Here is a 27,359-nt window from a genome sequence, read left to right on the forward strand (position 1 = left end):
AAATTGTTTTAATAATAAACTAATTTTAATACTTTCAAACATCATCAGTACATATCTTTAATTTCAGATACTAATGCATCTTTTTAAATTAAGCATGCATGTAATAATACATCTGCATTATACAGCTTTCAGTTGTAATCTATCCAGACAAGTTTAGATTCTGATTCACATACTTTAATTACTATCTTAAACTCCAAAAATAAATTCTAGCAATACACTTGTTGCTCTTGATCTAAACAGGTTACGCACTATTTATAGACATGGGTTTAGTCTCCTGCAGTTATTGCAGAGGTGGAGTACCCATGGCCTAGTAGCATCCAATCTGCAGTTCCCTAGACTCCTGAGACTGCACTGCCAAAATGGCTGAATTTCAGGAGAATAACTGAAAAGGTTGTTCTTAAAAATAAGGGAAGGAGGCAATTGGAAATCATCACAAAGTGAACCAATCTTATAATCCCATTCCTATATCCCTTCCCCCTAAACTCAGGCTGTAATGTTCTACTGAATTTAGCAACAAAATGCCTGAACTCAATCACAGGGTGATTTTTTTTTTAAATGAAGCAGGTTGCAAATCCTTAACCCCCCCCCCCAAAAAAAAACTTTCAGACCTTTAAAACCCGTACGAATCTCAAAATAATAGAAAAAAAATGTTGGCAGGTTAGTAGATATTGTCAAATGCTGATACAGTTGAACATAAAGAAAATCATTCTCTATTGTTATAAACAGAAAATTTACATTCCTGTCTGCATGAATATACGTACTCTCTCCAAGAGGCACAACTATTTTGGGAAATAATACCTTTTCAAATAACAGAGCATCCAGAGTGTAAAGAACAATAATTTTCTACCCTGTATGGGTAGTATACAGTTGTACATGCATACAACTAATATTCCTACTTACTCCAATCATTTGGTATAATTAGTTCTATTCAGGTATAATTATATAACAATTAGAAACATGAGAAAATTTGGAGTAAACCAAAATTTAGGAATATTGTGATACAGCTCAGATATAATATTGGTTTCCTAAAATCATAGCTTATAAATTGGTGATCAGATAATCATTGGAAGTATGAGAAGTATTCCTATTTCATCATGTTTTGAGCTTGAAACAGCCATTTAAAGTGTTCTGAGTTTTGAACAAAATACTTATGTTTGAGCCTGGATCAAAACTTTAAATGTTCTGAGAACTGAATTGTGATTTTTGATAATCTCAACCTAGCAAGAACAGGAGAGATCAGTTATAATCCTGCTCCTGTTGGATATAAAGCAGCAATGCCAGCAGCAGTAAGCAAAGTGTGCTACCAATTAGGAATAAGACAACTTCCATTACAGCACATAAAGCAAGTAAGGTGGTCCAATGGCATCAAATATAATTACATAGGTGATGGCTTTGGATAATTAGCATGGTGCACAATGCTGGTTTTGAGTACTATTCCTGTGTATCATCTTCAAAAGCAAGTAGCAGTCTCAATATAAGCATGCAGTTCATCTAAGCATGTGGAATGCATGTTTTACCTCTCTCTTCTCATGCACTAAGAGATAAGGACAGGACCCTAGAAACGTCTGCCACTGTAGCTACCAGCACCTACTATGCTGGAGGACCCAGATATTTGTGGATGCCATTTCACAGACAATAGAGATAAATGTGACCTTGATGTGCATGGTTGAGAGCTGGCTACCAGAGCAGCCAAATTTCAAGCATCATCACAGAAACATGAAAAAGGCACCTAATCATATGCAATTTGTCAGCATCAGTTGAGTTATCTGCAAACTGTACCTGATCTAGCAGGATGGTATTAGGCTGGATGGGACCAGCACCAATGTAATTGATCCTGGCACTATGATTGGTTACCACCAGCTCTTACAAACTCCTTAAAGTGGCTGGACATTTCCAAATGTTCAGATGCTTGAAAAGCAAATTATTTGATTACGATCATTAAGCAAATTTATGAAGTATTAAAGTGCTTAATACTTGTTTAATATTTGTATTTAATTAATTAATAATTTGTATTTAATTAATTAAACTAATTAATATTAGTTTAGGCTTTGTAATATAATTTTATACATTTAATGAAAGAAAGGATACATAGTAAGACCTTTGAGTGACTTGAGATGGAAGTTCATTTGTAAATTCATTATTTTCAGAAACTTTTTCCATTGCACCAGAGTTCAGAACGTCTCCCTCTGTGGAAAAACATAATTTTATGTCATTTTGAACAAATGCCTGCAATATTTCTTGTCTTCCTGAAATGTATTAGATTTAATGTCACCAAATTAAATTCAATATTATATAGGAAAACAAGACCAATATGTAATGTCTGTCTGTTATAGAATACCAGTGGAGAAAAAGATTTGAATTTGAATTACAATAAAACATTCCTAATTTCTCATTATTGAAATGAAAATATCATAAAGGCTTATTAGTATATAATTAGTCTACAAAATTATTACCTGCATCACTGAATGATTCACCTGCAAATTAAACATGTTATTTTTCAGACTAAAAAGATCAAACGACTTGTTTGTTGTATACAGAACTGGGGAAAGAAGGATGCAAGTGTACATGAACAGTCCTTTCCCACCAATTCTAATTCCAAGATACCATATCTTGATCATGGGGAAAATAGCACAGCTCTTAAGCAAATTGTTTAGGCTGAAAAGTGGTTTCTCTTTCCAGAGAAAACTTGTTGAAAGGAGGAAAAAAAAAATCCAGTGAAGAACTGTGTAGCAGATTCAGATTTAGGGAAGAATTCAGCGGTCTGTTTCTCTGAACAAAAGTGATTTCCACTCAAGGAACAGAAGTGTTACAAAAAAGTATGCTAGCACTATCAGAAAATAGTTGCAGTGCCTTTATAATTATCACTAGACACAATGGACAAAGAAATGGGTCATGTACAAAACAAAGAAAAAAGAAGAAATAATCAATCAGTGCATCTGTAACTTTTCATTTGTAACTTTTTAGATGCCCGTATTCCACTTAATGTGAATACCATAACAAGTCACTATGCATCATGAGTTTGTGTTTGTATTGTTCATGGGAAAAAGTTAAATAAAAGAGGCACTGGCATCTGATCCTAGTGGACAAATACAACAATTGCTGTTAAAGCAGCATCTAATAAAGAAAACCTTCTCTTTACAGGTACAGGTAGTCTTTGACTAATGACGATGGGGATGGAATCTCAGTTGCTGAGCGAATTTGTCATTAAGCAAGATGCCCACATGACTATTTTGCTCAATGACTGCAATCCCAGCATTCCCGGTTACAGTCATTAAGTGATCTCCTGGGGTCGTTAAGCGGACAGAATGAAAAAGCTGCCTAGAGGCTGAAGGAACGAAGCTTAGATCCTGAAGATTTGAAGATTTCTGCTTCGTTCCTTCAGCCTGCCAAAGGGTTTCCCCTCCCCCTCCATGCACAGAGGGGAAATCCTTGTTGGGGCTGAAGGAACGAAGCAGAAATCTTCAGGATCTGAGCTTCACTCTTGTGGCTCCACGAAGGGCTTCCCCTCCTATCCCCTCCGCTTGCAACCTTCCCTGCTGGTTTCCCCATTGACTTCCTGGGGAAACCAGCAGACAAGATTGCAAATGGCAATCAGTTGATTGCGGGGCACTTGGCAACCAGTCATAAATGTGAGCCGGTTGCCAAATGCCCAAAATGCAGTCACATGATCATGACTATAATTGGGACCTGTGTCATTAGGCAAAGCAGTTGCTAAGTGGGAAATCACGTGACCGTGACTCTGCTTTCCTTTTCCCCACTTCCCTGTCCTTTGGAGTGTTCACCTTGGCACTGGGATAGCCAGCTTGAAACTGACAAGACTAATCAGTTTCACACTTTTGGCTTTTATTTGCCCCCTAATCACTCCCCCGCCCTTTGGAATGCTCAATCTGATCCTGGGATAATTAGCAAGAGGGGAATTAATGTTTGTATTTACATTTATTAGAGAGGAAGGGATTACAAGAAGATAAAGCAGGCACACAATGGGGAATACACACTGAAAACAATGCGCTGGCAGCTCCAAGTGCATTGCGTAAACAGACCGGTGTATTCCCCATTGTGTGCCAGCTTACTCTCTTGTAATCCTTTCCTCTCCAATCTCCCCACTCTGTGAGGAGGGGAGAAAAAAACTGGTCAGGTACAGGAGAGTTTGCCTAAAGAGACTGCTTGGTTTTTTCTCCCCCCTCCCAAAGAGTGGAGAGAGGAAGGGGTTACAAATAAATGAGCAGGCACACAATGGGGAATACACCGGTCTGTTTATGCAATGCACTTGGAGCTGCCGGCGCCAGCAAATTCCTTTTGATGTATATTCCCCATTATCTGCCTGCTTACTCTCTTGTAATCCCTTCCTCCCCAATCGCTCTGCTCTGCAACAGGGAAAAGAAAAAAGAAAAACAACAGGTCAGGCACAGGACAATGTGTACTGACTATAATGGTGATCATGTGATAGAGGGAAGGTCATAAATGAGGGCATTGGTCATGAAGTTATTTTTTCAACACCACTGTAACTTTGAACAGTCGCTGAATGAGAGAGTCGGTAGGAGAGAACTACCTGTACTTGTTAGTATAGTTTAACTGGGCACTTTATAGGAATCAATTTTTCCAACAATTTAGTGTTGGCTGTGGGAATGGAAGCAGTTGATCAGTGAATATTTGAGATACATATAGATGACTTTGCCCTTACCCCTTATCCTCATTTCTCCCTGATCCCCTCTTCAATCCAAAAATGGTAAAGAGAAAGCACAGTTGAGCTGGCAAAAAGGTGAAAGTATGGATGCCCAGCCTTGCCTCTGACAGAACCAGACTTTCTCCCCATTCTGAATTAATCCATTGCAGGGACTCTGAGATAGGTTTTTAATCAGGTCACCAATATTCCTAAATCCCATCCAAAGTATGGGGTCCTTGATACAGTATATGCATATTAATTATGGAAGCAAGAATATAAAATACATGTACAACTGGAATGCATAGACAAAGGAGTTTCCAGATATCTATATCTTATCTATACCTTTGATTTAGATAAGGAAAAAAATTAAAAAATTAAAAAGGAAAGGTGAGAATGTTTATACATGAGTGAGGCGAAATATATGTAAAAAAAAAAGAGTTGCAAGTTTACAGCCTCCTGGATACAAACTGAGAAACTAAAAACAAACAAACAAAAACCACCAACAACAAAACTTCATTTGACTGAAATAAAAATTCAATTTCAACAAAATAGAAACTGGTGTCAGAACATAAGCCATCTCCTTCCACTGCTCCATCCAGCTTTTATCCACAATTGCTGAGTTCAACACATGTAAAGAGTTTTTTGTGAGTGTGCCCATCTTGAAGATACTGTATGTAGAACAATTTGGCAACCACTCCAATAACATCAACATTTAATTCATATAAGGAAATTTCTAAAAGATTGCATGAATCAAAACTTAAAGGTCTCAGAAACTCCAATGACAAACTGAAAACCACTTAAGCAAAACTAAATGCATAGAATCATACAATCATAGGGTTGGAAGGGACCTTGGAGGTCTTCTAGTCCACCCCCCTGCTCAAGGCAGGAATCCTCATAGCATCTCGGACAAATGGTTGTCTAATCTCTTCTTGAAAACCTCCAGCAATGGAGCACCCACAACTCCGGGGGACAAGCTGTTCCACTGCTTAATAGTTTTCACTGTCAGGAAATTCCTCATTTCCAGGTTGCATCTCCCTCTGATGAGCTTCCATCCACTGCTTCTTGTCCTACTTTTAGGTGCTATGGAGAATAAATTGACACCCTCTTCCCTTTTTTTATTTTAATCATATAGGATAGCAGTTCAGTGTTCATGCTGCTTTTTTTCTTGCTGGGAAATCCTTGTGAGGTCCAGCAGCCAGATGTGTAGACTATTTAGCCATGACAAGTCACGTTACACAGGGTGTACCACGAGGAGGCTAGTCTACACTGCACCGAGTTGGACTGAGAGAAGGTGACTTGCCCAAGGTCACCCAGCTGGCTTTCATGCCTAAGGCGGGACTAGAACTCACAGTCTCCTGGTTTCTAGCCCAGAACCTTAACCACTAGACCAAACTGGCTCTCGCCCTCTTCCCTATGGCAGCCCTTCAAGTATTGGAAGACTGCTATCATGTCTCCCCTCAGTCTTCTTTTCGTTAAGCTAAACATACCTAGTTCCTTTAGCTGTTCTTCATAGGATTTAGCCCACAGACCCCTTATTAGTTTTGTTGCTCTTCTCTGCACTCTTTCTAGGGCCTCAGCATCTTTTCTGTATTGTGATGACCAGAACTGGATGCAGTATTCCAAATGTGGCCTCACCAGTGCAGTACAGAGCAGTACTATCACTTTCCATGATCTTGATACTATTCCTCTGTTGATGGAGCCCAGGACTGCACTGGCTTTTTTGCAGCTGCAGCACACTGCTGACTCATACTTAAGCGGTGGTCCACCAGGACACCTAGATCCCTCTCATAGGCACTACTGTTGAGCCAGGTACTACCTATCTTGTACCTGTTCATCTCATTTTTCCTGCCTATGCACGACCTTATGTTTTTCTCCACTGAACTTCATCTTATTGGATAGGGCTGCACACCTAAAGTTTCTTTTGATTAGTAAAATGAAGCTTTAAATCAACTGGAATCTCAAATGAAGAGGCTTAAGCACTCCCAGAAGAAAAAACATGTTTATTTTTAAGTGCAACTTAAAGATCTAACTTCAAAATGTTTGATCTAATTGGCACGGATCAGGAAAAATTAACTCTCAGCCCCCAACCCTCCACCTTCTGCCTTCAGGGGTAAATCAGTGTCTTTTTCAGCAGGCACAGTTGCCAAATAGATTCCAGAAATGATGGTAATAATAACAACGATAGTAATAATAATAAATATATGATTTGGATCTGAAACCAAACCTAATTAACAGAGAGACCCATTTCAAAGAGAATTATTTTATTCCCAGCCTTACAAGTATTACTTTTAGAAAGAGCTCTGTTATACAGTAAACATTAGGAGGCAGATCTTTCTTCCTTCTACAGACTAAATCAGCCTCTGAAAATAGTTGAGTTTATTTGTACTTATTGTTATCTTAAGTACAAATAATGAACTCTTTCAGCTATTTTCAGAGGCTGCATTATTCTAATTGTATTGTATGTATTGTGCTAATTCTGTTTAGAAAGCTACTTTTCTTAACCATGAAGTATGTAGCATTTGACCTGAAACACTGCAAAGACAGTGTTTTAAATTTTACACTTTAAAATTAAAAATGAATTTAGTAACATAATTTACCTTCTAAAGAGATTACTGAACGTGTCTCACCTCTCTGTTTTACAGTGGTCTCTGCTTCAGCTTTTCCATATAATATAGTTGCTGATTTTTCATCTGCAAGTCTAGCTGTAATATTAGCTCCATTTATTCCTAGCACAAAAGTTTGCAGAAGGAAGCCATCAAACTATTTTAAAAGGGGCAAAGTGCTCTTCTAGATATTACTTTAATTTTTCAAGCAAATACAAGACTTTCATATATTCAAGATACTATCAACCCTTGAAAGACTCTTCCCAGTATTTTTCAAATATCCTAGATGTTCAAAAATTATAAATTATAGCCTGATAGGATGGAATACTTCATAGATTCACCTGTTTTCTATTCCCCCAACTTCAGAGAATGAAACATTAAATATATCTAGCTATACAGGAAAATAGCTGGCAAAATTCCATCCTGCAGCCATGTCTCTGCAAAAGGAAGTATTTTGCATTTTTAAAAATCCCTAATTACAGTGGTGCTTAGAAGTTTGTTTAGGTAATTTTCCTCAGTTAATAAATGAACAAGTATAATGTTTTTGAGTCGTTTGTTTAATCGGCTTCTCTTTATCTAGTTTTAGGACTTGTGTGGAGAACAGATCACGTTTTAGGTCGTATTTATACAGAAATATTGAAAATTCAAAAGGGTTCACAAACTTACAAGCACCACTGCATTTGTTACTGACAAAATCAGCAAATTCCTACTAAAAATAAACAGGAAATAATTGTCATTATAGACTGATCGTTACAAATATTATCATGTTCTGTGCTGCCATTGTATCAGGACCAAGAAAGAGAATTAGGCTTCAAAGGCTGGAAGGTTTCTGAAGAGTATTTGGACTTTTCAAGGCAGGCTGTAAAATTTGAGTGTGACAAGGAGAAAGTTCTGTGTATAATACTGAGATATGTAAATGCCTTGGTTTACTTTGAAGTGTGATAATTGTTTAAATGTGTTTATTAGGATGGTTTTTTTTAAAGGTTCTTAATGTTCTTGCCATTTGGATAACACTTTTATTTTTGGTAAAAAAAAGGGTATTAATAAAGTTACTTTTTAAAATAAAAAAGTAATAAGATGTTGGCAGGTTATTTTGTTTTAGTTTAAATGCTTTGGTTTACCTTGATAATTGTTTAAATATGGTTATCAGGATGATTTGTTTTAAAGAGTTTAGATGGATACTTTTACTTTTTGGATAATATTTTTATAAATAAATAATAGTAGTAAGATATAGTTAGGTTATTTTTTGTTAGTTTAGCTGGCAGATAGGAGCAAATTATAGTGAAGAAGTATATTGTTTATTAGTATAGGTAAAGGTAAAGGTTTCCCTTGACGTAAAGTCCAGTCGAGTCCGACTCTAGGGGGCGGTGCTCATCTCCGTTTCTAAGCCTTGGAGCCGGCGTTGTCCATAGGACACTTCCGGGTCATGTGGCCAGCATGACGACACGGAACGCCGTTACCTTCCCGCCAAAGCGGTACCTATTGATCTACTCACATTTGCATGTTTTCGAACTGCTAGGTGAGCAGGAGCTGGGATTAACAACGGGAGCTCACCCCGTTGTTTATTAGTATATTAGGTGAAAAATTATGTTTGAAGGGTTTTTTGTTTTTTAATTGGGAGGGAAAAATTTGTTTTAGAAGGAAATGTTTTAGTGAGAATTGAAATGCTTTACAGAAATAATGCTTATTATAGTTTAAATTGGAGTAGGAGACTGATATTGATTTACATATGTCTTTGTTGTAGAAAGCTGGAAGTCACTTTGTAGTAGTTTGTTTTGTAGTTTCACACCTTTTTAGTTTTTTTCTTTTTCTTTGTAGTTTCTTTTGTTTCATTCTTTTTAATTTTTATGTACATGTTGAAAAAAAACAACTTTAAAAAAATATATCACCACGTTCCAGCTTTTTACATCTATCACTCCTAACAGCCTCCTACACTGTTCACAGGAGAGGCAAGCTTGTACAACAGATTTTGGATCTCTGAGTATTTTAGACACTATTATACACCAGTTCTTTTGGATTCTTCAACATTTGAAAATGGTTCTGTCTCTGTAAGAGTAAACATATCCTTCAAGTCTGAACTGAAAGTCTGTTCATGGTCAGTGACCAGCAAAGAAATTACAACACTAAAACAACACCTAAAAGCAGGGTCAGTTGCAATAAGAAAGAGCAATAAAACACTACGGAGCTGCCCATCAAAATTTACATGTACAGAGAGTAAGCAAAATAAAACAGAGTAAACAGAGCAAGATAAAGTAGCTAGAATAACAATACATTTAAAATAAAAGAATAAAAGAGCTTTCTCAATATATTGTTCCACACTGTAAGCTTTCTTATGGCAATAGCTACTGATTGTTAACTTGGCAACTCTGTTCACATGAATAGGGTTCCAGTCCAAAAGTAGGAACTCAATCACCTCTCCCTCATTAGAAACCTCCTCCAAGGAGGAGGTATAAGTATATCAGCACATAAGTACTTGTAAAAGGAACTGTGCAGGAATATATATGCTAAGGTCTCATGTTCATTCTGGCCACAGGGCCAATTTCTCATGGGATTCTGTGAAACCTCCCATCCAATATTGCCAAGGGTAGAACATTAAAGCAGACTAGGAAGAAGGCCTTACAGTGGGTTGAACAAACACATAGTTTGCAAGTCTAAAAGGTTTCCAGGGAGGAACCCACCTCCCTAGATTGCCTGTAGTGCTCAAGTCTGTCTGAAGTGCACTATTGAAGACCCTTTGGTGAATCTCAGCTTTCATTTTCTCTAGGCCCAGAGGTAGCAGCGAGTGGATGGAAAGGCTGCAATAACAGGTCAGCTAGATTTTTACTTTCCATCCTGATGCAAAGTTATCAAGAAGAATCAGTGTGGCCAGCGGGCCATCAGAAAATAGGCATGTCAACCAACAAGAGAGATGGCAAGCACAAATGGAATCATTCCTGTTTCTATACAAATGTTTTGGACACATTTTGCATGGGAACTGGAAGAGTGCTTGCAGAAATTTAGACTGAACAGTATCCAAGGGTTTTAGATCTTTGTAGGTGCGTATCTGGGTGCTGTGCAGCATTTGGGACAGATTTAGCTTTAAACAGCTTAATGCCAACAGGTATGCTTCTACCTTCGAGTAAAAAAAAAAAGCCCAAGACTGCCTTGGCACTATTGTTGGCTTTGGCAGAGATTACTCTGAATTGTTTCTGCCAACTTCCAGAGGCCTGAAACTTTAAGATATTTAAAAGCTGGAACTTGTTCTATTTTGCTAGTTCCTATTTGCCATTGATGTATATGGCAACCACAGGTAGTCCCCACTTCATGACAGTAATTGGAACCAGAATTTCTGTTGCTAAGCAATGCGGTCATAAAGTGCAACATCATGTGACTGCATCGCTTCGCAACAGCAATCCAGCAGTCCCCATTGCTGTCCTTAAGCAAGGACCTCACATGACCACGACTTGCAACTTTCTGCTGGCTTCCAGAAAGCAAAGTTAGGTAGCTTGCAAGCAGGTGGACATGCAGGTGAGTGCTATGTAGTCCAGGCAGGTGTACAGGTGGGTGCTGCAGCCTGGCGTGAGCATAGCCAGGTGGGGAGGCGCTGCGGTGTGGAGTACAGGCAGGCGTTGAGTGCTATGGAGTGGGGCAGGCATGCAGGTGGGTGCTGTGGCCCAGCCCAAGTGTGCTGGGCAGGGGTTTCTATGGACTGTGGTGCTGTAGCCTGGCATAATCATGGCCAGGCAGGTGCTGCAGCCTGGCGCAAGTGCAGCTGGGCAAGCAGGCACGTGTACTACAGAGTGCAGGCAGGGGGTGCTGCAGGCAGGCATGCACTACATAGTATTCCATAGTGAGGCTCCTTGGGAGAAAAAGCGATGGGAGCAGGAGCAAATTCTGACCTTACCTACTGGCTTCCCCACTGACTTTGCTTGTGAGAAGCTGGCAGGGAAGGTCACAAATGGCAATCACACGACAGTGGGGGCACTGCAACAGCCACAAATTTGAGGACTGGTCATAAATACCACTCATTCAGCACAGTCATCAAATCTTCAATGTATTAAACAATAGAGGAGCCAAAATACATCCCCCAAATACATTCCCAAGTGAGTTCAGAAATGTAAATTTCCAATTTGTTCCAACAGAACTCACCTCACAGGGTTGTTGTGGGGGAAATAGGAGGAGGAAGGAGTATTAGGTATGTTCACCACCTTGAGTTATTTATAAAAATAATAAAGGCAGGATAAAAATTTAAAAAAATCATAAAAATAAATAATATTAATTAAAGAGAGCAGCCTACAAGCGTTGGTAAACATTGACAAGAGATCCTGATTGGGTAGATTAATTCTGGATGCCAAACCAAGTTCTCACAGGATTCAAGCTAAGTAGCTGAAGCATTGAGGTTAGTACTGACATGCGAAGACCCCCACAGGCCTGGACTCCTTCAAATCAAGCTTGACTCCTGGTGATTACAAGGACACATCCACGCTATCTTCTTGACAACATATAGAGCTGTCATTCATTCATCCACTCATTCACTCACTCCACTCACTCACTCATTCATTCATTCGATTCCCCCATCCAGTCTACAGTCCTGGGAATTCCTGACGGTCTTCCATACAAGCAGATCTGGACCTGCTAAGCCTTTTCAAGGTCAGTCATGGTTGGCCAAGTGGTGCTACCTGCCATGACTTGATCTCCAAGACGTCACTGATCACCATGGGGAAAAGAAAGAAGAGAGACTATACACATTCTGCAACACAAGCTACATTCAAACCCATAAAACAGCCGAGAGTTGACAGTTATCTAACAAGCAAGTACTTGTATCCTGTAAATAATCTGATCTCCTCTAGTCTCCTTGACAGGTATGATGCATTAGAGTGGGATTTACAAGCAAAGATCGAAAGCCAACAACTAATAGATCCTCTAAGGAAGAGGATGTCCCCCATGAACACACTGCTGCTATCTGCTCAGCAGTGGCACAGTTTTTAGGGGATGGAGATGTGAATACAAACTTGATAAACCTAAAAATTGAAAATACAACTCACTTTTTAAACAGACAAAGTCTGTTGACAGCACAAACTTTACAGGTAGTCATTGTTTAGCAACTGCCTTGGATAGTGACTGTTCCCAATTAGGATGGTGATGAAAAAGTAACTTTGCAAACAATGTCCACATTTAGGATTCTTCTTCTTCTTTCATATCCAGATCAAACCTTAAGCTGCCAATATGATGCCACCTTCTTGGCTTTGTCACTGGCCAAAAACAAGTCATTTTCAGTACATACTATTGGTAATAATTGGCAGGTCAGCAGGTGGGCCGGATTCTGTATCTTTCCACATTCACACAGCGTGTTGTTATCCGTCAGCAATCCCCATTTGAGCATATTAGTCTTACACTTAGGCACTCCAACCCTCAACCTATTCGGAGTCCTCCAAATAACATAAGGGAGGTCAAATCCCTCAGCCATATTCTCCTCTGGGACTATTCCTTGGTCAGTGATTTCTCTCCTCTATCTTCCAATTCCGCTCTTGCGTGCCCTCAAGAGTGTTTGTTCTTGCCATGAAACTCTTCCTAGATTTTAGTCGACGAGTTTGAGGCTCGTACCCATACAGAGGGTGCCAGGGATCATTCTCTTGTTTTGTTCTCTCAGCATCTGCTGCTACTTCTCTCCTGATCTTGGGTGGTGCAACACCAACAAGGGGGTACATTTTCTCAGTAGGGGTAGGTTTAAGACATCCTGTCGCTATTCGTACTGCTTCATTTACGGCAATGTCAACTTGTTTTGTGTGTGTAGACGCACTCCATACTGGAGCGGCATACTCTACTGCAGCGACACTCGAGGCCAAAGCTGATGTTCGTAACGTGGATGGCCAGGCTCCCCATGTATAATTTGTCAATTTTCTAATAATGTTATTCCTCACACTAACCTTGGCCTTAATATTCAGGCAGTGCTGTTTAAAGGAAAGCATTCGATCAAGTGTCACACCGAGATACTTAGGTATAGGACAATTCTGTAATTGGTTCCCTTGCCATATAACATTCATTTTAGCCCCAGCATCTCGATTGAAGATGGAAAGCACACATTTGGGTCTTACTTGGATTAGGCCTCAAATGATTAGTAGTGTAATATTGTCTTAATTTTTCAAGTGCTACAGTGAGTCTTCCAGCTATCTCATCGAAACTTGATTCTTGTGCAGCCACTGCTATATCATCTGCTTAGGGGGGCAGTTGGGCTGTTTGATTTCTCTATGAAAAATGCCCTGTGTATAATATGGAGACAAGTAAATGTTCTGGTATATTTCAATGTGGATTAAAGAATTAAGAATATCTATTTGGATTGATATTAAGGCTTATATGATTCCATTTTTTGTTAATGATTTGGATTAAGATTTATTCCATTGCTTTTAAAGTTCGTTTTTTTGAGATTTATAAGATATATCTGATATTATAGATAGTATAATTTTAATTTTGTTTTTTAATGTAAACTGCCCAGAGTCCCTCCTTGGGAGGGAGATGGGCGGTGATAAAGTTTGATAGATAGATAAATAGAAACTGTTTGGTTTTAGGTTTAATAGGGCTAAGATTGTTATAGCATTATCAAGTATACAAGTAGACAACTTAACTATTTTTATAATTTGATTTTTACTACAGTGGTCAGAAATATATAGAATAGTGGTAGGAAAGAAATACTTAAATAAATGTTGCTTCTTTGGGGGGGAAGTTGATATGGAGGTTTATATACTTGTATATTTTTATATATATATAAGGGGATAGAGCAATTGTGTTTAGTGATTTTTATAATGTGTTAATGGAATGACTTATAGAAATAATGTGGTCTTGGTTTGATATAGAGTAAGGGATTAATTATGGAAATTGTTGTATATTCTTGTTGAAAGTCGGAAGTCACTTCGTTATATAATCTCTTTAAAAATCTTTTTTCATTTTGTTTTTTCACTTCTTCCCCCTTTTCTTGTAGTTTTTTTCTTTTTCTTTTTTGTAGTTTTTAACTTTGTTCTAAACTTAATAACATTCTTATTAAAAAAAAAAGACTTCCTATTGCCAGAACTTTTCAGGACACACATGGGCTGTTTACTTATATAGACAACACTGGCTATATCCCAGCAGGATGACATCCCATTACAGTTCCCATACTTAAAAAAGGAAATAAGAAGGTCCTAAAAATTCAGACCCATAAGCCTTATTGATATAATGTCATGTTCGCCGTTTCAATGTGTTTGATACATCGTAACGTTTCGCATGTCATTAGCTGGATGCGTGTTTCATCTTTGCCGGGAGGATGGTTCCTGTTGGGAGTGGTTTATCTCTTGGCTGTGAACTTGGAATGTATTTGGGTTATCTCCTGTGTTCAAGGTTACTTTCCCAGGCTAGGAGATCTGACGGTTGCCAGCACCTGGGACGGCGGCTCTGCTGGTAGGGAGGTGGGGTTACATTTGCAACGAGGGTTTTAAGTTTGTATTTGGCGCGCTTTCTGTCATTCTCAGCTTTCTCTGTATTTGTCCTAAGTTCCCTAATAAATCAGATTTCATTTAGCAACCTCTTGTGAGTCTGAGTATTTGGGCTGGGCAACCATTACATATAACAACTAAGTTATATGCAAAGCATCTATTGAGCAAAATAGAGGATTGGCTGATTGAGAAGAACATACTTAGTGGAAGAACAGGCTGGTTCAGATGGCTCTACAATAGATAACCATTTCGTCGTATTCCATCTTATTAAATATACAGATGATAAACACCTGGTTACATCTTTCATAGACCTCAGCACACCATTTGACTCCATAAACAGAGTCACCTTATGGAATAAACTAGCCAAGCTAAATATGGAACCCAGACTCCTATACCTCGTAAAGGCCCAAAAGTCTGCACCAAAGTCAATCGCTCTCCTTCCAGTTACAAAGGTGTTAGACAAGGATGCACCTTGGCCCCAATGTTGTTTAACCTTTATGTCCGCAATATAAAGTATCCTAGAGTTGGGCAGCCAATCAATTTAAATAGCTAGATAGATCTCTCTCTGATTCCTCCATTCAAATGATGTTCACATGCCAGAGATCCTTAACAGACATATCGACATCTGTCATGACCCCGTTGCAAGGCACAAAGAGCCTCACAACGTGGATCATGATCATTAAGGAAAAGAGGAAGGAGATAATTAAATCAGAGCTGAAAGCAAGCACCCAAAGTAACCACACCCGTGGGAGCATATGCAGCTGAATAGAAGGACTTCGGATAAGCAGAGATAAACCGCACCTGGTGCCCCGGAGGGCACAGCTGAACCCAGAGGACAGGAACAGCAACCGGGAAAACACCCACACAGCCATCAAGGGACCCATCAAGGGGACTGGGGACAATGAAGGGTGGGGGAGCACGAGACCCCGCAAGAGGGTATAAACAGGGCACCTCACCAAGCACCCCCCGTTCCCGTTTTTCATTCTGTCAGCCACCATTCCAATAAACCGGAAATCCTTAATACCTATTAAGTGAGTCCGTGCCTTATTGCGAAGCGAGACTGACCCTGACAACATCCTTTTGCATGCAGATGATATGGTTTTGATGGCTTACTCCCAAATAGGCCTGAGAAGATTGATGGGAAAATTTGGTGCCTATTGTGCCTCCAATTCTTTGAATATCAACAAGACTAAATCCAAAGTGGGTTTTTTTTTTTTAGAAAAAGATGGGCCAAATACAACTGGCATTTGGATGGGGAGCCCATAGAACAAATAGACTCTTTCTCATATTTCGTGGAGGTTTTTACAGATACAAGACCGTGGGCTAACCACTTCAAATGAAGTTCAGTAAAGGCCACAGCAAGGTCTAAAATGCTAATTAAATAATAATAATAATTCCTCCTCCTCCTCTTCTTCTTCTTCGCGTTTTTCCCGCGCTATGGCAGGGTCTGCTTGTCGGCATATCGGTCTCCATTTGGCTCGGTCCAAGGCATCTTCAGGGGTGATGTTCATGCATTTCATGTCCTCCTTAATGCGGTCCATCCACCGTTTCTTGGGTCTACCACGGGGCTGCCAGCTGCCAGGGTCCAGGCACATGGCTGTTCTCGCCACCGAGTCTTCTTTGCCGCGTATGACGTGTCCATACCATCTAATCTAAAATGCTAATTAAATTACTCAGTTATAACCACCCAAGTACTTTGATCCCCATGTTAAAGGTCCACGAGGCAAAATTGTACCAGCAATTTTTAAAATTATATTAGCAATGTTAGATGTTGGTTGTACCTCATCGTATCTTCTAGTTGTTATACTTTACCAATAAAATATTTAAATGTTTAAAAAAATTGCATCAGTGTTAATGTATGGTGCAGAATTGTGGGGTCTATCAAAGGCCCCTACTCAAACAAAATCAAGCATGCTTTTTAAGATCTATTCTGTGGATTGTCAGGAATATACTGGCAATCAGAGCTGAAACAGACACTCCATTTACAGCCCAACAGTAATTAAACTCTTTAAATACTGGTGGAGGATTCTCCCAATAGAACCTGACAGGCTACCAAGATGACCACATTTCAACTCATCACATGGATGATCAACTTTTCAAAATCATCTCACAGCTTGGCCTATCAACACAAGTACCTACTTTCAGCTGGACATTAGGCCAAGACAATATTTAAAAAAAGAGTCTTGGATGTTAACTTCCTAACCTATATTGAGTCACTTGTAAATATCAGGTCAGTGAAATAGCCTGCCAAGAATTAAATCTCTTTTCGAACAGATAATGGGTTTGACTCAGTACCATAGCCTTTACCAGAACAAGATTTGAGCAATTGGATTCTATGGTTAAATATGGATGATTTCACCAAGTGCCATACCCTGTGGAAACATGTATATGTGGAGCACCAGACACAGAAGACATTGCACATGTCTTATTCAATTGCCAACTATATGCCCTAGCAAGGGCCCAGTATTTATAGACAGAACTACACAGTGGGGCTGCAATAAAAGACTACCTTATTTCCTTCAGGGAAAAAACACAAACGTAGTTATTACAACTGCTAAGTTTATAGTCAGGGTTGTTCAACTGAGAAGGCATTTTATAGAACACATTGGGGTAGCATGTAAAGGTGATGCGTTCATCTAAAAACACAGTTTTGTATTTTAGCATTCATCATATTTTGTACTTTTGTATTCTATTTTTACACTATTTTATCTCACTCTTTCATCTTATATTTTATCTTACCTTACTCTATTTTATCTCATCTTGCTTCATTTTACCTTATCTTATGTTACAGGTAATCCTTGGTTAATGACTGCCCTGTTTAGTGACCATTCAAAGTTACAATGGTGCTGAAAAAGTAACTTTATGACCAGTCTTCGAATTTGCAACTGCTGCAGCATCCCCGTGGTCATGTGATCACAATTTGGGTGCTTTGCAACCAGTGCGCATTTAAGACCGTTACAGTGTCTCATGGTCATGTGACCACCATTTGCGAGCTTCACAGCCAGCTTCTGACAAGCAAAGTCAATGGAGAAGATGGCAGTAAAATTGCAAGTTGCAGTCATGTGATGTCTCACTTAATAACCACATGTGATTTGCTTAATGACCACAGCAGAACTGACTGTTCGATGCAGTCATGTGATGCTTCATTTAACAGCCATGTCACTTAGCGATGGAATTGCCAGTCTCAATTGTGGTCATTAAGTGAGGACTACCTGTATTTATTTTATTCTGGCTGACACCCATTGTTTCTTGATATGGTCAGTTATTTATCAATAAAGCTATATGATATAAGACCAATTATACTATACAACTAAAGTTGCACGAGAGCCAGTTTGGTGTAGCGGTTAATGCATAAGGCTAGAAACTGGGAGACCGTGAGTTCTAGTCCTGCCTTAGGCACAAAGCCAGCTCGGTGTCCTTGGGCCAGTCACTTTCTCTCAGCCCTAGGAAGCAGGCAATGGCAAATCACTTCTGAAAAACCTTGCCAAGAAAACTACAAGGACATGTCCAGGCAGTGTCCAAGAATCAGACACAACTGAAATGATAAAAAAAAAGTTGCACAGCTGTGTTACTTATTGTAACTGTCAATGTCTATTTAGCATTCAAAAACAGTCAGGATAGTCTTGCCTTTTCTTACCTGACTCCTGTGCTGTTCTAATTCCCTCAATATTTTCTTTTAATAGGTTAGCTGTTCCTTCAATTTCACCACTAGATACATTTTTAATAGTTTCTTTTCGTCCTGACATGAAAGAATTCAAAGTGAGATATACACTACATACATTTAAAATTAAAAATGTACACTACATACAACTGCCCAGACTTGCTCTTTGAATGAGATGGGCGGTGATGAAATTTGAAATATAAATAAAATAAATAAATAAATAATAGATACACTATCCACACTGCAGTAAGATATAATCAGGTTACTGATTTAGAGAAGTTTGAAAGCATTTTTGCACATTTACTTTGACTCCTGAAAATGACCTTTATTAAGGACAAAACACATACGGTGGTGAGAAAAAATCTGCATACCCTTTGGAACTCTCCATAATTCTATAGTGCTGTGATCTACAATGTGATCAGAACTTTATTTAAATCCTAATAATAGAAAAGATTCTAATTAAAAGAACACCCAGAATAGCTGTACTGTGCAATTGAACATTCACTGTCTTTGTTGGAAAAAGTATGTGAAAGCCTAAGATGATCAAATCTCCTAAAGGGGTTAATTGAGTCACATACTCCAATCAGTGAAACCATAACCAGATGTGAGTCTGAGGGTCCCTTCCCTTTACATGGTTGCTGCTATAAAAGGCTATAAAACCTCTGCCAAAGAATTTGGCCTCCATCAATCAGGCACATAATTATAAATGGAGAAAATGTAACACCACTGCTGGTGGGGCCATCACAGAAAAATTACAAGAGCAGCTGGAGGGTTGCAAAGAACCCCAGGAAAATAAAGAAGGCCACTCTTGCATTGTTTGATGCTTGCAAATATTGAACAAGATAGGTGTATGTACAGGTAGTCCTTGCTTAACAACCATTTGTTTAGTGATGGTTTGAACTTATGACAGTGTTGAAAAAACCGACTTACGGCCGGTCCTCACGCTTATGACCATTGCAGCATCCCTGCAGTCATGTGTTCAGGTTTGGGCGCTTGGCAACCGGTTCACATTTATAACCATTGCAATGTCCCGTGGTCACGTGATCACCATTTTGGACATTCCTGGCCAGCTTCTGGCAAGCAAAATCAATGGGGAACCACATGATTCGTTTAACAACCACATGGCTCGCTTAACACCCATGGCAATTTGCTTAATGCCTGCTGCAAAAAAGGTTGTAAAATCGGGTTGGATTTGCTTAATGACTGGTTTGCTTAGCAACCAAAAGTCTGGTCCGAATTGTGGTCATTAAGTGAGGACTACCTGTAAGCGGATATCAGAAAAAAAACACTGTTCTCCACAAAGCACACTGCTCCCTGTCTTAAGTTTGCCAAAGGTCACCAGGATAATCCAGCTGGCTATTGGAACAATGTTCCGTAGAAAGAAAACTAGAATGGGAATTTGTAAAGCACAGCAGTGGAGCTTTGCAGCCTCAGAACCCAAATGTCGGCAATCATTTACGGAACAAGATTATGGATAGTAAACTCTACAGAATGCCAGAGTACCCATATATGAACTGAAGCTTAAACAGACATACAATGTTCCAACCATCGATGCAGAAGAGGAGGTTGATGATTTTTATGATCAAGTTCAATTTGAAATTAACAGAAGATGCAAGCAAGATGTGGTGCTTTTGACTGTAGACTTGGAACGCCAAAGTTGGAAACATTAGAGAGGAAAATGTAGTTGGACTGTGTGGCTTTGGAAACTGAAATGAAACAGGTGACTGACTTATCAATCTCTGCCACTCAATGATTTCTTCATAGCTAATGCTGTCTTCAAGCAACATGGACATCACCAGATGGAGTATATAGAAATCAAATTGACTATATTATTGCTAAAAGGAGGCTTAATTGTACATCAAAGACATGGCCAGGTGCTGACTGTGGAAGTGATCATGAATTGCTCATGTGCAACTTCCAAGTTAAACTAAAGAAGAAGAAATCAGTTTCCATGATATGATCTTGAACAGAAACCCACAACTTTCAAGAAGGGTATCAGGAAATGATTTGAAGTCCTGAACCTCATTGACAGAGAATACCAAAAAAGAGTTTGTGCTTCATGGATAATAGAAAAGGATTTTGATTATATTGATCATATCAAACTGTGAGATTTAACGGGCTTAAAAAATGTGACTCCCAGAACATCTCACTGTCCTCATGCGAAATATATATACAGGTCGGGAAGCCAAAGTACAAACAAAACATGGTGAAACAGACTGGCTCCAGGATGGCAAAGCAGTGCAACAAGGCTGTATATTTGTTGAGGTTTTCCTACTAACAGATTAAGACTGCTATATGTGCCTAGTCATTTTAGCCAGGTGAAGGGGTTGTATTAGATTGTCTCCTCTCACGTGCTTCATGCAAATAGCCTGGGGGAGGGGAGGAGCTGCCCGGACTTGTCTTCTCACTTCCTTTTTTCTCACTGCCCATATGTAGCGAGTAAGGCTTGCTCCAAAGGGGGCTAAGTCCTTTAAATGTTTTGCTTTTGTTTTTGCTTTCTGTAAATAAATTATTTTTATAGAAATGCTTGGTGTGTGACTTTTTTGACCTCTCCTGGGCTAAAGGCTTTCCCAGCATCTGCAACAGGTTATGTGCCCAGTAAACAACGCAGTAAAACCCAGAGAGAAAAGAGAGGTCAGCTCCACACCTCGTGCACAATTTAAAGGCAGGTAGCAAAGACCTGTGAAGATTTTCTTTGGAGCCACCTGGAGATTTTCCAGCAACTGCCGGTCTGCAGGACAAAGAAGCTAGCTGAGGTGACTTGCAAAAGAAGGAAGAAGCCATGGCTACCTCCCAGCCCTCAGCGATGCCTCTGGAGCGCCTATCAGAGACCAACTATTTGAATTGGGCCCTGAAGATGGAGATGTATCTTCGCAGAGAGAATCTTTGGCTGCAAATTGGTGAGCAAACCCCCCAAAATCCCAGTGCTGAATGGCTGAGACAGGATGAGCGGGCTAGAGCCACCATTATCCTGGGAGTTGAGGACAATCAGCTAGTCCACGTGCGAGGCATGCAGTCTGCAAAGCAACTTTGGGACGCTTTGAGAGACTTATATGTAAAGGCAACAGCAGGGAGTAAAGTTACTCTGACGAAAAAGCTGTACAGAGCCTACCTTGCAGAAGGAGATAGCCTTCCTGAGCACCTGCATTTTATTCAGCAGCTGTTTGTTGAGTTGCAGGAGGAATGGAATTTACACCTCTCACAAAATCCTATATCCTCCTGTCCTCACTAAATGCAACATGGGACACGCTGATTTGTACCCTGGAGGCTATGCCTGAAGCAGACCTCACCCCATCGTATGTTACACAGCGCTTACTCGCTGAATGGGAGAAGAGAGAGGAAAGATCCCCCCCCATCTCTTCTGGAAAGCTGCAAGACCAGAAAATGAGGGAAAAGAAGGGAAAGGAACCTGAGGCCACAGCACTAGCCAGCCAGCGATGCTTCACTTGTGGTTCAGCTGGACATTTGCAAAGAGACTGTGCCATGAGACCCAAGAGTAGAAAGACAGAGCAGAAGAACACAATGGCAACACAGAAGAAGGCTCTTCAGACAACCCAAATTGCACAGGTTGCTGAGAAGGGTAATTCTGATGTATGGGTGTTAGATTCTGGGGCCAGTTGTCATTTATGTAATTGTAAAAGCTCTTTTGTGTCACTGTCTAAAACTGAAAGACAAAGTGTATCTTTGGCTGATGGGTCTGTGACCAAAATTATGGGACAAGGTGACTTGTATTTATCCTGCTTAGGAGAAACTGTAAAAGGTGTGTTGTATGTGCCAAATTTACAATCAAACCTTTTATCTGTGGCACAATTGGCTGCAACAGGGTATATCATAACATTTAAGAAAAATGGTTGTGAGATACGTAAAAATGGGAAATTGTGTGCTACTGGTATGTTAAAAGACTCCTTGTACATTGTGCAAAATGCAAGGAAGCCAAGCTGCAAGGCTGCAGTTGGCAACACACCATATCATGACCAATGTGTACACCTGATGCACAGGAGATTTGGTCATGCTAATTTCAAGTATATAGCACAAATGCCACAGCTGTGTGCTGACCTAAAGATAAAACCCTGTGATAAATACTTAGACTGTGTAGTTTGCAAAGAATGCAAAACACTAAAAGCTCCTGTGAGTAAGCACAGTGACAGAGTTACAACTAGACCTTTGGAAATTGTACACTCTGACATTATTGGTCCTTTTGCTCCAAGTCTTGGACAAGCAAGGTATGCAATGACCATCATTGATGATTTCTCAAGATACACATTTATCTACATCTTAAAACATAAAGATGAGGCATTTGAGAAATTTAAAAGTTTTGTGACATGGGCAAATGGAAAATTCCCTAGGCCTGTATCTGCACTCCAATGTGATAGAGGAGGAGAATACCTTTCTCACAAATTCAGAAGGTTCCTAGTGGAAAAAGGGATAGAACAAATTCTTTCTAACCCGTACACCCCTCAGCAAAATGGTGTTGCTGAAAGAAAGGGCAGAACCTTGCAAAATGCGATGGAATGCATGTTAAAAGATTCACGCTTATGTTTTAAGTTCTGGGGAGAAGCTTTATCGACTGCTTGTTATGTTCAGAACAGGTTGTATAACTCTATGATTCAGGACACTCCATTCCATTTGTTTTATGGTGTGAAACCAAAGGTAAGCCATCTTAGAGTGTTTGGTAGCACTGCATGGGTTCACATTCCAAAACAACAGAGAAGGAAAGGAGGCCCCACAACAAAGCAAGCCGTCTTTGTTGGCTATGAACAAAGCCAGAGGAGCTACAGGTTCATAATGGGAGAGAAATTAATAATTAGCAAAAGCGCTTCTTTTGCTGAACAAAACTGGGGGAGATTAAATTCTAGCTCTCCAGTTGAACTGACCACCACAAGAGAACAGCAAGGACTTGCTGATGGTGATCTTTTGCCTGATGAGGACATTAAACCAGAAAAGCAAACTGAAGATCTGTCTGATGAGATAGATGCTTCTCAGGAAAGTGATAGGAGTCAAAATTTCAGCCCTGTATTACCTCGCAGATCTCAGAGGAGTAATAAAGGCATTCCTCCATCACGTTTTCAGGCTGAAACAGTAAAGGCTTTTCACATATTCACAGAACCTGAGTCTCTAGAACAAGTGAATGCTTTACCATCTGAGATTGCACAAAATTGGCATTCTGCCATGCAACAGGAATTAGCATCCTTGAAAGAAAATAAAACATGGAAACTGGTAAATCTACCTCCCAATGAACGCTGTCTGGGTTGTAGGTGGGTTTTTAAAACTGAAAAGGGATGCTGATGGCAAAATCCAAAAATATAAAGCAAGGTTGGTTGCAAAAGGGTTCACTCAAAGGAAAGATTTAGACTTTGACAAGACTTTTGCACCAGTTACTAAAAGTGAATCAATTAGATTACTGTTAAAAGTTGCTGCACTCAAGGGAATGTCAGTTAACCACTATGACATTCAAACTGCATTTCTCTATGGTGATTTAGACCACAGATTATACATGCAGCAACCCCCTGGCTATGAAAAAGGGGAGAATCTAGTCTGTGAACTGCAGAAGTCAATCTATGGGTTAAAAACAAGCTGCTAGATCCTGGAACCAAAAAGTAGATGAAAAACTGCAGAATTTTGGTTTTGAAAAAGGAAAAGCAGATCCCTGTGTATATATGAAGAAGGACAAACAAGGCTGTATGTATCTGTGCATTTATGTTGATGATTTGCTGCTATTCACATCAACAGAAAAACAAAGGCTTGATTTTGAAGCCTGCATGAAAAGCCATTTCATATTAAAAAGCCTTGGAGTTGTGACCAATTACCTAGGTTTGGAAAAACACAGGAAGAAGGATGGTAGCTTTCTGTTAAACCAAAGGGGAGATAATGGTAAAGTAATGTGAATGGAAAGACATATAAAGTCAGAGAAGATTGGTTTGCATCTTAATCTATAGTGTAAAAAGGGGAGTGTTGAGGTTTTCCTACTAACAGATTAAGGCTGCTATATGTGCCTAGTCATTTTAGCCAGGTGAAGGGGTTGTATTAGATTGTCTCCTCTCACGTGCTTCATGCAAATAGCCTGGGGGGAGGGGAGGAGCTGCCCGGACTTGTCTTCTCACTTCCTTTTTTCTCACTGCCCATATGTAGCGAGTAAGGCTTGCTCCAAAGGGGGCTAAGTCCTTTAAATGTTTTGCTTTTGTTTTTGCTTTCTGTAAATAAATTATTTTTATAGAAATGCTTGGTGTGTGACTTTTTTGACCTCTCCTGGGCTAAAGGCTTTCCCAGCATCTGCAACAATATTCTCCCTTTATTTGTTCAACCTCAATGCTGGAAGGGAAGATGAATTGGAAGATGAGCATGGTTTTAAAATTCAAATAAGAAACATCAATAACCAGCCCTATGCAAGTAACACTACTCTGACAGATGAAAATGCAAAGGATTTGCAAGCTCGAGTAATAAAAGTTAAGGAGCACAGTACAAAGAAGACTAAAGTGCACATGGGTGAAAGGTCCCCTGTGCAAGCACTGAGTCATGTCTGACCCTTTTGGGGGGATGCCGCTTTCATCACATTTTCTTGGCAGACTATAGCGGGGTGGTTTGCCATTGCCTTCCCCAGTCGTCACCTTCCCCAGCAAGCTGGGTACTCATCTGACCAACCTAGGAAGGATGGAAGGCTGAGTCGACCTGAGCCGGCTACCCGACTCAAACTACACATAGTTCTCACTTAATGACCCTAATTGGGACATGGCAAGAAGCCACAGAGCTGTAGTGAAGCAAGTAGCCCCACTGCTACTGTGCAGCTAGCAGTCCCAGAGCTGCAGTGGTACAGCAAGAAGCTCCAGAGCTGCAGCAGGGCAAGAAGTGCCTGCTTAGGAACCTACCTCCTCCCACGTCCCATCAGCAGCTTACCCAAGTGAGAAGCCCTAGTGCAATGGGAAAGGATCATCCTGGCTGGCAGTGGTGTGCAGCAATACGCAGTGTGAAGGAACGCCCTGGCTGGCACAGCCATGGCTCTTTCCTTCACAGCAGGGCACACACTTGCCCACCCATAGCTCTCACCTGCCAGCCTGCAGGACATTTCTGCAGCACCTCCCCACATGTGGCTAGGATGGTGAGCCCAGCAAGAGCAGGCAGGTAAAGACAAGGAAGGTCAGCTGAGGGGCAGGCAGGGAGTGGTGGTCATAAATGTGGGCAGGTCTCAATTTTTATCATGTCACTGCTGGGGTGCTGTGACAGTTTTAAGTGCAAGGACCACCTGCAAGTACATTTTTTCGGCACCCTCATAACTTTAAACAGTCACTGAAGTAATGGACGTTAAGTGAGGACTACCTGGTAATGACAACAGGTACAACAACCAGCCTTAGAATTGATAATGAAATGGTAGATAACTTCTGCTTTTTAGGATTAAGGATCAAAAGTAAAGGAAGCAGCAATCAAGAAATATACCACGGACTATGGTAGAATAGAACACTGGCAGAATAGTCATGAAGGCCTTGAGATGCCATACTGTGTCTACAGGTAGTCCTCGACATACAACCACAATTGGGACTGGAACTTCCATTGCTAAGTGAGGTGGTGGTTAAGTGAGTCATGCTCAATTTTACAACCTCTTTTGCCATGGTTGTTAAGTGAATCACTGCAGTCAATAAGCGAATCACTATGATCATTAAGCGAATCTGGCTTCCCCCATTGACTTTGCTTGTTAGAAGCCAGCTAGGAAGGTTGCAATCGGCAATCACGTGACCCCAGAATGCTGCAACCATCTTAAGTGTTAGCTGGTTGCCAAGCACCTGAATTTTGATCACGTGACCACAGGGATGCTGTGATGGTCATAAGTGCAAGGATAGGTCACAAGTCACTTTTTCCAACACCATTGTAACTTTGAACAGTCGGTAAACAAACGGTCTTAAGTTGAGGACTACCTGTATATCTGCAAAGATCAGAATGGTGCAAGCAATGATATTCCCCATGACAATATGTGGAAGTGAAAGTTGGACTTTGAAAAAGAGTATTGAAGCTTTTGAACTTTTTTGAACTTTGGTGTTGGAGAAAACTCCAGAGAATACCATGGACAGCCAAGAAAACAAACAAATCATTGAACAAAACCACCCAGAGTTCTCATGCCAGGCACAAACAACCAAGCTCAAATTGTCAATCTTTGGAGACATGAGATGAGGACCTAACTCTTTGGAGAAGATTCTGGGAAAGGGAAAGAGAAGAGGATGATCAGCAGCAAAGTGGATAGGCTCAGTTACAGTGGTGATGGGTGTATTGTTGGAAGACCTGAAGGACCACATTAGACTTCATGGAAATAATCTATCTATGTGGTCACTAAGAGTCAACACTGACTTGATCGCACATAATCAATCAATTATACTTTTTACTGATTTTTCTATATTTAGTGTTATGGTTTTTTCTCTTGTTCCTACTGGATGCAATCAGATTTCCTATGCTATTTTAATCACATTCTCCAATATCTTACAATAAGCTACTAATTATGTATTCATATTTGCTTCTAACAGTAGTTTAAAGGATAGGGTAAGTGTTTGGTTATTTCACTTAAATATTGCTGAGGAAAAAAATCTGTAACTACTTTTAGAAAAGTGTATGTTCAAGAGGTTCAAGGCCTTGTAGGTCGAAGGAAGCAAGCAATAGCAACAACTAAAATAATAGAGAAACTATGTGCGGCCAACAGAGGCAAACATGAGATTCCTGGATATGTATTGATTTCCACAACTGGATTAATTCTTAAGATCAATTATGTGACTGGCAAGCTCCCTCCCTTAGCTGGTTCGAACTAGCCTGAATCTTCCCAGACTTTCAAAACATCATGGTTAGTAAAAAAATGTTTTTACTATGCACTAAGTTAGACAGCAGCTTTTCCTCTGGAGCCATTTTTATCCCCTCTTAGGTTTAAACTTGATACCTTTTTCTCCCACCCTTCCCTCAGCTTAACAGAGGGACCCCTGCTTTGCACTTCTCACCCTTGAGTGGTAGCTAGTTAC

General features: G+C 40.0%; 1 protein-coding gene across 7 annotated transcripts in view; it reads right to left on the reverse strand.

Moving 5' to 3' along the window:
- The window catches only part of TRAF3IP1 (TRAF3 interacting protein 1), a 79,585-nt gene that overhangs the window by 19,850 nt on the left and 32,376 nt on the right, over positions 1–27,359 (reverse strand). For 4 of the 7 annotated variants that reach the window (XR_010068891.1, XM_063317888.1, XM_063317886.1 and 1 more), the window contains exons 8-11: positions 18,349–18,450; positions 7,291–7,389; positions 2,454–2,474; positions 2,099–2,186 (exon numbers count right to left, since the gene is read on the reverse strand). Coding sequence is in view for 6 of the 7 variants with exons in the window: in XM_063317888.1 (XP_063173958.1) it covers positions 2,099–2,186; positions 2,454–2,474; positions 7,291–7,389; positions 18,349–18,450 (310 nt within the window). In the remaining variant the exon portion in view is untranslated. The remainder of the gene's footprint in view (positions 1–2,098; positions 2,187–2,453; positions 2,475–7,290; positions 7,390–18,348; positions 18,451–27,359) is intronic. The other 3 variants (XM_063317887.1, XM_063317889.1, XM_063317890.1) reach the window with 3 other exon arrangements.

Source organism: Candoia aspera, chromosome 1 (assembly GCF_035149785.1).
Source record: "Candoia aspera isolate rCanAsp1 chromosome 1, rCanAsp1.hap2, whole genome shotgun sequence".
Lineage (NCBI taxonomy): Eukaryota > Metazoa > Chordata > Lepidosauria > Squamata > Boidae > Candoia > Candoia aspera.